Source organism: Papaver somniferum, chromosome 5, assembly GCF_003573695.1.
Source record: "Papaver somniferum cultivar HN1 chromosome 5, ASM357369v1, whole genome shotgun sequence".
In the NCBI taxonomy this organism is placed as follows: Eukaryota; Viridiplantae; Streptophyta; class Magnoliopsida; order Ranunculales; family Papaveraceae; genus Papaver; species Papaver somniferum.
Window position 1 is genome coordinate 141,203,688 of NC_039362.1, and position 16,252 is coordinate 141,219,939.

A 16,252-nucleotide genomic window follows, 5' to 3' on the forward strand; every position below is an offset into this window, starting at 1 on the left:
ATCACAAAGATACATTATCTAACACCATAATAACCTAACGTGGAGGTAAAGTTAAAGTTTAAACAACGATGCGATTATCTACGGACTAGTTATTCTCATTTGAAGACTAACATCTCGAATATAATGTTTCAGAAGGCTTGGGAGATCGAGACCAATTCAGAATATTTTCCTTAATATCTAATATGATTTTATTGGTGTCTTTCTCCGTTTCTTCTGCGACAAACATGCATTGATTCTGTTTTTTCTAGATGTTCCAACAAATAGCATGAGGAAGGATGTTTCAAATAAAATTTCAAGCAGTTGTAATATCTGTACTATCCCTATCTTTGAGGCATCCTTTATGTCATATCATGGACCACCACAAAATGTCTATATTACAAAACAATATAGGTTTTTGAGCCACTTATGACAAGATAACATTTTGACAGACAAATGGATGATCCAACCAATATCCTATTTTCATCCTAGCAATAGACATCTCACACTGGTGGTGTCTGTAACCTCTTTTACTATGAATTAATGGATCACCTCATAGCATCTATTAAGGTTACAAACACAGTAACAGTATCCTTTAAGATTGGACCAAACATAAACTGGCGGTTAGAATACCTAACAATAAACTTACTCAATCTGTCCACGGTTCAAAGTATTAAACATTGTAATGAAAATTGGATTTAGTGGTGGCAAGGTGAATCTGGTGGAAAGTGATATAAATGAATACACTGTTACTTACATAATCTGGTTGTTGGATTTTTTGTGATATTGTGCATGGATATTATTTTGGCTTAAAACAAAGAGGAATCTCCTTAGAATTAAACGATTAAAAGGCCATAAAAAAATTACATCAGCCTTAGCTCAGATTGAAGCAGTGCAATCATTGTACAGATTATTTCTAGTATATTATTACATAGCAGAACCTGTGTCAGGATTTGAAAAACAATGGTTGATCCCAAAAAGCCAATTTCATTACTGGGGAAAAACATCAACAACCAATCGCTAAAAACTAGAATTCCAAATGCCGCATTTGCTATACGATACAGACACACGAGGACCCGTCTAAAAAAACTTAACAATAGTTGTATAATATTCATTTTGAAACAAATCTTTTCTCTCTCTCACTCCCTCCTATTATTCAACAAAACCATCATCAATAACCCTTTCTTCACTAGTCCTTATCTACAGCATTATGGTGGTTTTATCTACACCATCACCAATAACCCTTCTTTGCTCATGTTCTCTACTTTTCTGCACCATTATGGTGGTTTTATCTATTCTTTGAGGTTTATCTTCGCTTTAATGGCGATTCTTGGTTATTAGGATGGGTTTGAAGATCAACGACGAAATATTCATCTTTGTTGTCTCCGACGACTAAATCTTCATCATCAACTTATACTGCGACCAAATCTTCATCACTGGTTTCTTTGACGACGGAAGCTTCATCACTAGTTACAAGAGATTCGAAAAAGTCACTCCTATTTTGGGAGCATATCTTCCTAAAGAAGAAAAACAAACTAGATGGTTGGATTTCGATTCCGAGAAAAACAATTTTTCCCGTTTTTTATCGGATCTTATCATATTTGTATTTGTCTTACTCCAGTAATCGTTCTGTTTTTCTTGTCAGATTTCTCGGTATTGCACTTTTACCGTATGTTTTTGTTACTTTGTATTCTCTTATTTTCGATCTTAAGTTCATTATAACCTCGAATTTCCATCAATGAAAAGGTCTCTTATTTATCAGTGTAAATAAAATAACTAGTGATAAAAAACCAAGGGGACCAAAACGGATATACAGAAACTCCAACCATATGTTGAGATCTATAAAACACCATATTCCCTAAAAGTGATACAAAAACCCCAAATTTTAAAAAAAAATCTAAAATACATCCATTTCATATAATGAAAGCACATGTCTTACCCTTCTTCATTATACGAGATCTAATTTTCCTATCTCTTCATACTCTCGCACAACCACCAAACTCACTGTAATATTATGATTTTCCATCAACCATTTTTCATCAACCACCTCTGCCTCCACCGCCTTCTCCTCCCCCACCATTAAATCTACTACTACCATTTCCTGATCCTCCTCCAAACCACCTCTGTCTCCTCTTTATCCTAACCACCACCACCAGTATCTCATATTACTACCCAACACACCACCGCCAAATAGAAATCACGATTTAATTAAGGTTGTGTATGAAAGAAAAATTAGGGATTTGTATCAGTTTCTTACTAATTAGGACTTCCATCTCCTATAAGGAAATAATTAGGTAAACTCATTATATGTCCAGATCCGCCACCAATAACGCCATCTCATCCTCTTTTTATCCTATAAAAACATCACCAACACCTCCAGATCATCATTGTCGAAAATCATCGTCAAAAAGTAATGATACGTCATTATTGTCGAAACTAGGGTTTTATGTTGGTGAAATGTCTGAAAAATGACGAAACAAATTTGGTTTCATCAATTTTTACAAAAACAAAACAACGTTGAAACCAATTTTTGTGTTGGTGATTTCATCAAATTTTAAAAAACCTACAACGTTGAAACCAGTTTTTTTGTTGGTGAAAACAATAAGATTTTTCATCTGATTTTTGCCAACTTTATTTTTTATTATTTTTATTTTATTTATCATGAAACCAAAGTTTTAATGGTGAAACAATACGTTTATGTTGAAACCAAATTTGGTTTCATCTAAATTATTCCTAGTTTATTCAATTCGGTGCATTTGGTTTCTTCGTTGAAGTTGTGTCGGTGAAATGAAAATTTTGTGATGATATCAAATTTGGTTTCATCATTTTTCTGCCTAATTAAATGGGGTATTTTAGACGGATTAAATCAAATGGGGTTTTTATATATAATTTATTTTGTTGGAGTTTTTGTTTATAGATAGTGACACCTTTAGGGTTATAAATCACGGATCGAGATGAATGGCCCGATAAATAATTAAATAGTTGTATAATATCAGACATGGTGCAAGCTAAGTTGTGTATATCGCTAACTCCACGATAGGATGACAGCTGAAGTACCCTTCTTATACCAGCCAACAACAAGAACTAGTTCCTGTCTCATCATCAGTGGATAGACGATGATGAGTGTGTCTTTATTACCCACACTAAGTGTGTCCCAAGAAAAATTACAAAATTGTTGGACCGACTAATGGACGGCTCTTATCTCCCAAATTGACATCATCACCAAGATGGTGATGCAGATTTGGTTGATCAATGATTAGGGATCTAATCAAGTCGAAGTCGGCTAACGGATAATGGCAACTGCAAGATGAAACTTAGCTTATATAAAGACAACTCTCTTTATTGATGTTTAGAAAATCTCTCAAAACTAAACACAAGCTCTAATCTTGCTCATATGATCAACTACAACTTTGGTGATCATATATATATAGAACTATGAATTCTTTTTCCTAGTCCTATTACCTTATTACATGTATTTCCTTTTCTTAGAACTAGATGACTTCTAATTCCCTTAGGATTACATCAATTTCCTAATCTTGTCCTAACCAGCTTGTTAGTGACTTCTATGTTGAAGTTTAACCAACATTCTCCCCGTTAAGCTTCAACCTTACCCGTGACATATCTTGTACTCCAATCAATTGTCTCATTTATTCAAACTTGATCCGAGCTAATGCCTTTGTCAATATATCTGCTTTCTGCTCAGTTCTTGGTATGTGTTCAACGTTGATGATCTCCTTCTCGATACATTCTCGTATGAAATGATACCTTTTGTGAATGTGTTTCGTCTTCCCATGAAACACTGGGTTTTTACTGAGTGCAATTGCAGACTTATTATCAATCTTGATGAGAACTTTTTCAGGTTCTCTTCCTTTGATTTCACCCAACAGTTCTTGAAGCCATATTGATTGTTTAGTTGCTTCTGTTGCAGCCATAAACTCAGCTTCACAGGATGAGAGGGCTACAGTGTCTTGCTTCTGTGAACACCATGTAATAGGTGCTTCTCCTAGATAAAATATATGACCAGTTATACTTTTTCCATCATCTTGGTCAATATTATGACTGTTGTCAATATACCCAACAATTCCTTTTGATCCTCCTCGACCATACTTCAATCCATAGTTGATTGTTCCTCTTAGATATCTCAATATCTGCTTTATTACATCACCATGAGACTTGCGTGGACTCTGCATATAACGGCTTGCTACTCCCACAGAGAAAGCCAAGTCTGGTATCGTTTGTAACAAGTATCTAAGGCATCCAACATTTCTTCTATAACTCGTTGGATCAATCTCAGCTTCTTCTTGTGCCTTTGAAACTTTAAGTCCAAACTCCATTGGTATCTTAGTTGGATTACAAGTTTCAAGTCCTACTTCTTTCAGAATTCTCCTTGCATAAACTTCTTGTTTAATCTGAATCCCATCTACTCCTTGATGGACTTCTATGCCAAGGTAATAAGTGAGTTTTCCGAGGTCTGACGTCTCAAACTTTGATGACATTTCTCTCTTGAACTCATTGATCACCTTAAGGGAGTTGCCAGTCAAAAATAGATCATCTACATAGACTGCAATCACAAGAAGCGTTCCCTTTTCTTCTCTTATGTATACTGATGTTTCTTTAGAGCACCTAACAAATCTGATTTCTCTTAAGATTTGATCTAACTTTGTATTCCAGGCTCGAGGAGCTTGTCTTAGACCATATAGAGCTTTTGATAACTTATAAACCTTATGCTCTTGTCCTTTTACTTCAAAACCTTCTGGTTGTTCAACATACACATCTTCTCGCAATTCACCATGTAAGAATGTTGTCTTAACGTCTAAGTGGTGAATTTCCCATGAGTTCGATGCTTCTTCTGCTATTAAGAGACGAATTGTCTCTAGTCTAGCAACTGGTGCGAAAACTTCATCAAAGTCTATGCCTAATTCTTGAACGTATCCCTTAGCTATAAGTCTTGCCTTATATTTGTTGACAGTGCCATCAACATTCCGTTTTATTTTGAAAATCCACTTAAGACCAATCACTTTTACCCCACCTGGCTTATCAACAAGAAACCAAGTCTTGTTTCTATTGATTGAGATAATTTCTTCTCTACATGCTTGTGTCCATTTATTCGAGACCTTTGCTTCCTGAAAATTCCTTGGTTCATCATTAACATAAAGTAGCATAATCTCACATTCTTCTGCATCTTGAAGAACATAATCCTCCATATATTGTGGCTTTTGTATCTGTCTTGTTGATTTTCGCAGTGGAATGGGTTGAGTTATTTCATCGATCTCTTCTTCTTCTTCTTCGTTATTCTCAGTGGTTTCATTATTCTCTTCTTCTTCTTGATTAACATCATTGTTTCCATTGGTATTGATGATTATGGGTCCTTCACCTTCATCAATTACTTGACCCCATCTCATGTGAAACATTCCTGGATCCCTACTTGGTCCATCATTAGTTTCTTTCCAGTTCCAGTTTTATTTTTTATCGAATACCACATCTCGACTCACTATTACTCTTTTCGTTGTTGGATTGAATAATCTGTAAGCTTTGGATCCAGGCTCAATTCCTAGATGCACAAGAGTCTGAGATCGATCATCCAGTTTCTTAAGAGTTGCAGAATCAACTTTTGCGTATGCTTTGCAACCAAACACTCTTAAATGATCTATGTTTGGTTTTCTCTTTCGCAAACTTTCATATGGAGTCATGTCTTTCAGAGCTTTCGTAGGTATCCTATTTATTAGGTATGTGGAGTGTCGTACAGCTTCTCCCCATAGATAATTAGGTACCTGCATAGCCTTTAAAGAACTTCTTGTCATCTCCATTAGAGTCATGTTTCTCCTCTCCACCACTCCGTTTTGTTGTGGTGTATATGGTGCTGTGAGTTGCCTTTTGATTCCATTTGACTCACAAAACTTGTTGAACTCTAAGGAAGTGAACTCTCCTCCTCTATCAGTTCTAAGCATTTTGACCTCCTCTTTTAACTCTTTTTCTATCAGATTTCTGAAAGCTTTGAATCTGTCAAATGCTTCACTCTTTTCTTTCATAAGAATATACCACATATATCTTGAGAAGTCATCTATAATAACAAATATGTATTTGTTATTTGCAAGGGTTTGTGGTGTAATAGGACCTCATAAATCAGCATGAAGAAGCTCTAATGGCTTTGAGGCTCTGAATGTTGTTGCTTTTGGGAAACCTTGACGAGTTTGTTTCCCAACTAAACATGATTCACAGATTTTTTTTCTTCATCATTTATCTGTGGTAGTCCTCGAACCATCTTGTTCTGAGACATTGCCTTTAAGTTTCTGAAACTTATGTGTCCTAACCTTGCGTGCCACTTCCATGTCTGATCTTCCAGTCTCATATTCAGACACAATGGCCTTCCAATCATGAGACTTATCTTGTAGAGTCTATTCTGTGAGCGTGAGACTCTAACTAAAAGTCTTCCACTTGGGTCATGAACTGTTAGATAATCTTGTCGCATTCTAACATCACATCCAACTTCTGTAGCTTGTCCTAAACTTAGAATGTTGCTTTGTAAGTTTGGGATGAAGTAGATGTTTGTGAAAAGTTTATGTTCTCCAGTCTTGCTCTGAAATAGAATTGATCCTTTCCCTTCAATTTCTACAGAAGATCCATCCGCAAACTTCACTTGTCCTTTGATTTTCTCATTGAGTTCAGAAAAGTAGTGTCTCTTACCAGTCATGTGATTGCTGACTCCATTATCTAAATACCAGATTCCTTCTTCTCCATCCTTTGATTCGTAGTTCTTTGGTATTAGGTTCCCTTCGTTTAAGAATACAACTTCGTTCATGAAAAGAAATGTATCTGCTTCCCTTGTTTCATTCTTGTTTGTTTCTTCCATCTTTTGTATTCTTTTAGGGCATACAGAGGAGAAGTGTCCTGGTTTATCACACCTGTAACAAATAATGTTTGATCTATCCTTCTTTTCTTTCCCTTGGTTTTGATCATTCTGACTTGTTGTTCTATCTTGTGAGTTAAACCTTCCTCCCCTTCCTCGGCCTCTGTTTCCTCTACCACCTCTTCCACGACCTCTTCCTCTTGTCGCAAAGTTTTTTTGGTAAGAGTTTGTGTACAAGAGTTTTCCTTGAGTTTCTCCATTGTTTTCTTCATCAAGGATTCTTTCTTCATATGCTTTCAATCTTCCAATTATATCTTCATAGCTAGTCTTCTTTAAATCTAAGACTTGTTCGAGAGAAGCTATGATATGAATATACTTGGATCTTGGTAAACTATTGAGAAACTTCTTTACCAGTTTATCTTCATCAATGGATTTTCCAAGTGACGCAACTTTTGAGGCTATCTCTGATAGCTTTCCTGCAAAGCTATCAATAGTATCAGTGTCTTTCATCTTCACTCTTTCAAATTCATACATTAAGGTTTGTAGACAGGCTTCTTTAACTCGACCAGCTCCGAGATTACGTGCCTTTATTGCATCCCAAATTTTCTTTGAAGTTTCCTGTTCACCAACTTGTAGAACAAGACATTCTGGTATTGCTTGAAAGAGTAATCCAATGGCAACATTGTTTTTGTCTGGGTCCAATGTACCAGGATCAATTGTTTCCCAAACTTTGTAGATTTTCATCAGTACCTTCATTCTCATGGCCCATACTGTGTAGTTTGTGGCGTTGAGGATTGGAACTTGTATTGATGGTGACGTGAACTGTTTTGCACCCACAATGGTGGTTTCATTTTCCATGGCTCAGAAACAAGATCTGATACCAATTAATGGCAAATGCAAGATGAAACTTAGATTATATCTCTCTTTATTGATGTTTAGAAAATCTCTCAAAACTAAACACAAGCTCTAATCTTGCTCATATGATCAACCACAACTTTGGTGATCATATATATATAGAACTATGAATTCCTTTTCCTAGTCCTATTACCTTATTACATGTCTTTCCTTTTCTTAGAACTAGATGACTTCTAATTCCCTTAGAATTACATCAATTTCCTAATCTTGTCCTAACCATCTTGTTAGTGACTTCTATGTTGAAGTTTAACCAACAACGGATATTATATTGTTATCAAAATTTAGAGTCTTCAACGACAAAATATAACGTTGAATCTTGTCAAGCAAAGAAGAAAACAGAACTATGTATATGAATCTTACTTCTTTGTTTAATTTTTCGTCTTATAAGGTATAATTAAAGAATTATCTATCATGTGCTTGTTGTTTGCTTAATTAACTATAAATAAGTTAGTCAAAGTTTCCATGATTTATAACCGGATACCAGTTCTACTAAGTGCTGATATTGTTTCATACATGACAAAAAGATCCCACCGATCCTAACCATTTGATCGATGAAATGGTATCAGCACTTAGTAGGACTGGTATCCCCTTTATAAATCGGGAAAGTTGCCGTCTTCTCTGGGTTGAGACATACACACACAATAGAGTTTCCAATTTATCTCGATTTATTACTACTGAAATTGAAAAAAAAGATCTAATTGTTCTAGTTATACAAACGAAAATGGTGAAAAATGCTTAGAGCTAGCTGGATTTGAAAATGTATGGAAAATGTCCTTATACTATGTTAACATGCGTAGCAAATGTACCTGGTTTCTAAATCAAACCTTTCGGCATATAGAGTTGGACATGACTACTAAACCAGTAACTTTTTTTAGATACAAACAATCCTTGTAAAGATCACGAACATTCACTCAGATAGTTACTTAGACCAGGCGCATAGATAAATAAACCATTCGGGCTGCTGCGAGTGAATTTCTGTTCCTTTCTTCCACGAACAAATATATAGAAAAGAAAAAGATTTTTTTGGGTCAAATAAGAGGACGAGGACGAGGCGAAGGAAACCTGTTTTGAGGCATATTGAATTTTTTTGAGGCATACTTATTTATTATCCCATTTAAGGTGGTTTTATAAGGGGTGTCTAAAGGTAGTGCAATTACCTATATATCCTTAAACAATCTAATTATTAGAGTGTCCTTATCCTCAAAAACCTAAAAACAAAAATCAAAATAACCTTTAAACTTAAACATATTGGACTCCAATTCAATCAAGCAATCAGTCAATCAAAGGAAACACGAATCAGAGTGAGCGATGTTGGAGTGGAAATGCAAATCTCAATTGATCTTAGATGTATTTTAGAATGCATTTGTAACAAACTCATCTTGTTTTTGATTGATTTTATTTTGTTTGATCGATAAAATATGATTTCAAAGATGAAATTAGGGTTTTCAGAAAATCAGTTCGGTTGATCTTGGAATATCAATTTTGAGCCGAACCTAGTATATGATTTAGAGAAACACTATGCTCGGCTAATGCGATTTTGCTAGATTTTGTTCGAATTAACCGAACCTGAATTCGTCAGTTACAGAGTGAAGTTCGGCTGATAACTTGTCAGTCGAACCTCTGTTTTTTGAAAATACACATGGGTTCGGCTAACAACGATTTTGTTCTTTACTAACGTATCCCCTACCGTTTACCCCACCACAACATCCATTGAAACCCTTGAAGGGACAATGACAGTACCCTTCACTAACAGCTTTCAAAGAGGCAGAGGAAGAATACGATGGACTGCTCAGCAAGTCCTGAGGAGCAACAGAAGATCTCTTCCGAATCCGAGAAGAAGGCGGCCTGGTACCTCTAGGCATCGAGAGGGAAGAAAAACCGAAAAACCCTAAAAAAATAAACAAAATTGAAAACCTTAAGTAAAAACGAAGGGAAGAAAAACTCACGGAAAACATGCCAAAAGGGTGTCAAAAAGGAGGCCGAACCTAAATTTGTGAGTTACAGGGTAAAGTTCGGCTGACAAGTTATCAGCCGAACTGTTCATCTGGTCGGTAGATCTGGGTTTTAAAATTTCAATCTTTTGATAGATTCAACTTATAAAAAGGACATTAAACCTCGTATAGAAGTCTACCTCTGATTTGAATCACACATTTTGGTCACTTCTAATCACTAAAATCTCAAAACCCAAAATTTTTTTCACTTCTTCTTCTTCCTCTCAAAAATTTCAACTCTCTCACATAAATTTAATTTCTCTACTAATTTAACACTAATAATTTAATTTTTAATCAATCCTTAAAATTCCTAATTAATCAAATCTAATCATAATCATTAACACTAATTATGTAAGGGTAGTTATGCCACTATCAAAAAGGATGGATAAGGGGTGATGTTGTTTTCTATTTAGTGACCCTATTTTGGTATTATTTAGTATGCCTCAAAACAGGTTTCAGGTAAAATGTCTAATCATAGAAATGGGCCGATTTAAGTTCCTTTTGAAGATTTCTTGGGCTTAGTGTTTTATGATATGATAACCGTCTGATAGAAGATGAAATAGCAAATAGATGCCACAATCAAAGAAGAGGTTTGTGTAACACCGCTTCTTGATTTGCGCAGAGAAAAAACAAGTCCCTTGTTAAATTGGTTTGCCACCAACCAACACAAAAATAACACTAATTTCAAGAAATTGGCTTCCCTTGTATAAGCATAAAGCATGCATGTCCTTGCCTTGCAATTTTCTTGACTCGCAACAAAATTTACATTCACGTAAATAATTAAAAACACTTCTCGTTTTTAGTATCCTTCAAAAATACCTTCAAAGGGTTACTAGATCACCGCTGCCACGGTGGGGAGGGCCGATAGAAGAAAAACGAAACACCGTTATGCGTAATGGTGTTATAAGGCTAAAATTGATATGCATGGTAGTTTATATAAATTTCTTCCTTTTTTTATGCATTTTTTGTGGTGGTTTGCATCAATTTATCCCATGTGTATGTATCCTTTGTGGTGGTTTGCATCAATTTTTTGTGGTGCTTTGCATAATGAATATGCATTAAATTTTAAAAGTCACCATCGGATTTTTCGTAAAAATACTAAATTCTATATTGTTGTTTGTACTCGTTTTGTAAATATTTTAAAATCCTTTCCAATTACACAAAATTTGTAAAATTCTAAGGCATGGATTTTTAGATATATCATGTTAAAGTTTGGTTCCCAATTATACCCTTGAAAAATAGGATGTATAAGGAGATATAATAATTAGACTAAAAGAACGGACATTTTAGGTTTCCATCTTCCAAAGACTACCACCAAAACGAAATCCAATCTTTTTATTAGACTGGACATTTGTGTTATGCTTCATTTGATAAAAAAATGGTCATAAAAGGGACTCCCTCCCTACGGGCCCTCCGATCGGTCGGCCCAATTATTTAAGGTTTTAGGGTCTAATTTTTAGTTCACATAGAGCATCTCCAACAGAGGGTGTAAAAATCCTACGTGGAAGTCTAATTAAGACCTTTATTTAGGAGATTTTATATATACAGTAAATATAGGACCCCATGGTTAAAAAAACTATCTCCAATAATGAAGGGTATAATCCTTAGAATATTTTATATGATAAAATCTTAACAGTTTGTTTTTTATTTTAACTAATTTCAAAAAGAATAAAAAATATGAGGTGGAAGTGCAAGTGAAGGTGTAAATAAGACTTTCTTAAACACCTTCATATTTATTTTCACGTCCCTCCTAGGTTTTAGGATCCAACCATTGAAAATGGATTTATGTTAATTGGGGATCTTAAATCCTCTGTGTCATGAAAAATAAAAATATTCACCCTCTATTGAAGATGCTGGTACAACAAATCCAATTCCCTAAAGTGGTTGGTTGAGTCAAAAACATTTTGACGCCTCAAAAACATACTAGTTCATTTTCTCCAAAAGAAGGAGAATTTAGGGGCACAAACGGTTCAATACTTACAAAATACTTTATAATTCATGGTGCTTCAGTAAACAACACAAGAAAATGAAGACATACAAAATCACCAGTTGTTTAACTGAAAGAACACGCACAGCTTAAGAAATGGTCCCATATTAGTTTCAAATGTTCTTGGAGCATTTCAGTGACAGGGCCAGGTTCGAAATTCTTACCCTGCAAACATTACGTGAGTAAATTTGAGATTAGTAGAACAACACTGACTCTTATTAAGTTATTTGAAAGGAGATATTTTGTGCAAATAGAACTCACCCGTATATGCTCAGCAATTCCTGTCATCTTAAGAGATACTTGTTTGGTAACATCTCTTTTTAAAGTCCAGTAATCATACCGGTCATAATCACTTAGTTTCATCGACGTCAATGAATTCTTGAAATATTTACATTTGGTGTACGCCGTTGCAATGACACTGTATCTGCCTCCACAATACTTGATTCCCAGGGGCCATCTCAAGTTCCCTAAAACAGTTCGGTCTATTACTGCCGACTTGATCAGATTTGTAATATCAAGCTTCTCACTGTCCTGGTAAACAGTAAAAGAATTCAAGAGTGAGAACTTAGTCTGAAAGGCGCAAAGTATGCAGCACATAAAAGTGTAAAACTTACAGTAAGTCCTGCCAAGATCCTCCTAGTTGCCAGCATAAACCTCAAGTCAACATCGTTTTCCAAGCACGCTATGTCCCATACCAGGTGCCGCAGTTGGTTCAATTCAATCTAAGATGTAATATATGTTTCGGTTGTTAAATTTTTCTTTCGTTTATGGTAAACAGGCAAAGTAGATACTGGACCTTATGAAGTTCAAGTTTTCCACCAATTCCCGCAGTGCATTTGCAAGAAAGAGTTTCACCAGGGAGGTCCTTGTCAAAAAGCTGCACGGCATATGTTGAATAAGAAAACATCAATTGGTGAATATCAAAACATTTTGAAGCTAGAAGGATTTTTTTTTTTTTTTTTACCTTGACGTAGTAATACTCTTTTTCTACTTCGGAATCAAATCCAATTTCCGGAACAACAGAGCCGATTATCGATTCCATAAAGGAACTAGGAATCATTGTATTAAATGTCCTCTTCACGGGATTCAATATAGCTTCAACATCTGAATTGCTGGACATAGTATCTATGTCAATTGACGGTTTCCTTCATCAAAGAAATGAAACCAAATTATTAGACAAAATATTGTTTGTGTTGAGATTAACCAAGAACGGAGGCAGGCAGGCATGCAGGAAGGGAGAAATTCAAGTATCTCTGAAGCAATTTGCACAACTAAATATCAGAATGCATGGCTCTTCCTAGCAAATTGCTGTATTTTCCGAGTAACAACACATGCAAAATTTGATACCTGGCAACAATATATGCTGGGCAAGAAAAGCATTGCTTACTAGAGCAAATTACCCGTGAAAGAGAATCGTCCCAAATCGAGCAACAAACGAAAGCTTTCCGTTCTTATACTCATCAAATGCCATTTCCTGATCTCTTACATACTGAAAACGTTTGAGGTCTGACAGAATCATATCTGACATGGTCACAATCGGGTTCTTTTCTCTGCTCATCATTTTATTCACATCTGGTAAATGAAACATAAATAGCTAAACATCTTATCGAAGTGGTTAATTAAACAAAATAATCTCAAAACCTGGCACATACCTTTTGTTTTACTGCATGTACACACCAAGATGCATGGCTTTTCTGTAAAATGTTTCGTTCTCAAAAAAATGGAGTCCTCAGATAAGGGCTGCAACTGGATAGACCCATGATGATCATGATCGTCACTCGTTGAACCAGCAAGACAGAACCTAAAAATCGAGTGGATAGCAAATCTAAATCTTCCACCTTTAACAGCTTTTGTTTCATTTTTCCTCTCTAATGACCCAAAACTGCTGCTACAGTTTTGCACTGTCTGAGCAGTGTGAGAATATGGAGTTGCCGTCTCCCCTTCAACAGCAACTTTCAAATTTCTCTTATGCGGAGGAACATACATCGCCATCCTATAAACTAATTAACCTGCAATTTGGAATCAAAATTTTGGAACCACTTTGTCAAGGAAAAATCTAGAATTTATAAAGAGGGAAAATGAAGAGTTTATAGCATATTTTATTGGTCTGGACGATTAGTGTTCGTATTAGTAGTAAATGAGTTTGCATTTAGAGCATGGGGAAGCGAGAATTTCCTGTACATGCATCCTCTCCTCCCCCACCCAATAAATAAAGAGAGAAGTGCTCTCTTGAATATAAGCCAACTTTTTTTGTATCGAGGGCCGCTTCTATAGGGGGTCCTAAAAACGTTTGGGGAACGAGTCGTTTTTAACCAACCTATTCGGGTTGTTAAAGCATAACCCAATAACAGTGCCGAGGCAACCCAATAACATGAGAACTTCCATATTACTCGGCACTCTTAAATCGCGGAAAGGGTTTCCGAATTTTAGTTCGAAGTTGTAGAGAACTTCTGTGTTGGTTGCAACTTAGCAGATCTTTCCTAATATTGATGGGATTCTTTTTAGTGGAAAACTTGGGAATCAAGTTTTTAATGCATATAAATATGCACTCTTTCTATGGTATTCAACAGACGTCTATACGATAGGATTAGTACTAGACTTTCAATTCTCTCCGTGTCGTTCACAACTTCTCTTATTCTTCTTTGTTAACAATGGCAGAGTCATCAGTTCAGAATGGTGTGTCCAAAACTAGTTGGGGTGATGAGGTGAGCAGCAATGGTAGTACTAATGGTGGTAGCGCTCGTGGTGATAAGAAGAATACAGGCATTAAAGCCCATCCTAAGTCTAAGGATACACATCATACCTACAGTGTGTATTACTACGGGGAGGAAATCGAAACCACCGTAACTCATAGAGCATCTGTGGTCGATAATTGGCTTGACCATCTCTTGGAAGAATTTAAGAGTAGGTTGAATAATCTTGTTGTGGGTCTTGATATCGAATGGAGACGATTGGAAAGAAATAATAAGGACAGTAGACGAAGAAAAGTTGCTGTGTTGCAATTGTGTGTGGATAATCATTGTCTCATATACCAGTTCTCGTGCTGTGATAAAAAAACTCCCGAGTCGCTCAAGAAATTTCTTGCTGATGAAGAGCTTATATTTGTTGGTGCTGGAATTGAAGCCGATGCCTACAAGCTTATGGTCGATTATGGTTTGAAAGTTGCTAGAACTGAAGATCTTGCCAGTTTCGTTGCTTTTAAGACTGGAGACAGCCGACTTTACAAATATGGGTTGAAGAAATTGGTAAAGGATGTTCTCAAACAAGATTTACCAAAGAGCAGATTCGTCCAGACAAGCGACTGGGAGCTTAGTTTGTTGAGCAATAAACAGATTGAATATGCTTGTTTAGATGCTGTTGCTTCGTTTAAGTTAGGTGTCCAATTGATGAGTCTAGGCAATCCAAGACACACTTATCGGAAGCAGGTTCCTCCTAGGTTGAGGAAGTCTAATGGAGGCAAGACCAACGGGACCAACAACGAACTTACTAATTGAGTACGTTCTTAAGAATCAGAGTTTTGATCTTTAGTTCCTTATATTTTGTGATCTTTCAATCCTTATAATTTGTGATCTTCCAATGACTATTATATTAAGATTTTATTATTTTTCAGTGACGATTAATATTTTATTGTTTTTCAATGATATTAATATTAGTTCGGCAGAACAGCCAATCCACCAATTCTAAACTCAAGAAATTAACTCCAAATTTGTTGTCCTGAAATTTTGTTGAAAATTCACATTACTACTATGCGTTAGCTCTAACAACACTGTTTTTGAATCATTAATCACAATTAGTACTCCAGCGACTAGATGTATCCAAATTGTGCTCTGCTGAGCAATATATCTTTCTGTACCGTCTAGCCTCCCTTCTGGCTTCAAAAAAATATGGTTAAGTTTTTTTCTATTCCCCTGGTTTAAGGTTGCAGCAGTAAAATTTCATGCATTGTATGCACATTCAGTTTTATGCGCACTTGCCTAGGACTGTATTCATTTGGCTGACAGTCAATCTTAACAGTAAGGCCTCACTAAATAAAATTGCTCGTACTGACCTTCAATTTTTAAGATATGTCATCCGCAGTCGAAGTGATAAAATCATATTACGGCTAGATATGAGATCTACTAATCTATGTAAGAATTCATATGGACATTGCAGACGAATATACTCATATGGATACCAGGCATATCTAAACGACGTAGGGACATTGGTATTAAATGACCTCAATAATCGATTCAAAGAAGCTTCATATTCTAATCTTTCCAAAAGTGTATCCTTCATGAATTTTCATTGTTGCACACATGCAAGGTTAGTTATGAAGCAAAACAAATAATACATTCACTTAATTAATTTCTCTCTGTCACGTGAACAATATGTATCGTTTGACCAACAAATCGAGGTTCGAATCTCATCCATGAAACGAAACTTTACCAAATCTGGCCACAAAACGTATATTTCCTTCCTCAAACTCTTTGGAACTCCCTTCACGTTGCACTAATAATCTCAACACCCCCTCATGTTTAGTCTCATTGGATCTAACAC

The 16,252-nt window shown here is 35.7% G+C and overlaps 1 protein-coding gene across 1 annotated transcript; it reads left to right on the top strand.

Annotated features, from left to right (window-relative positions):
• Window positions 1-14,367: 14,367 nt before the first annotated feature.
• Window positions 14,368-15,210, top strand: LOC113279734 (Werner syndrome ATP-dependent helicase homolog). Its single transcript, XM_026528404.1, has one exon. The coding sequence runs from the start codon at window positions 14,368-14,370 to the stop codon at window positions 15,208-15,210; it is 843 nt and encodes a 280-aa protein (XP_026384189.1).
• The last annotated feature ends 1,042 nt before the right edge of the window (window positions 15,211-16,252 follow it).

What these genes read in the sequence shown, in the direction of transcription:
- LOC113279734 (XM_026528404.1), top strand. Translation starts at nt 14,368, where the DNA reads ATGGCAGAGTCATCAGTTCAGAATGGTGTGTCCAAAACTAGTTGGGGT.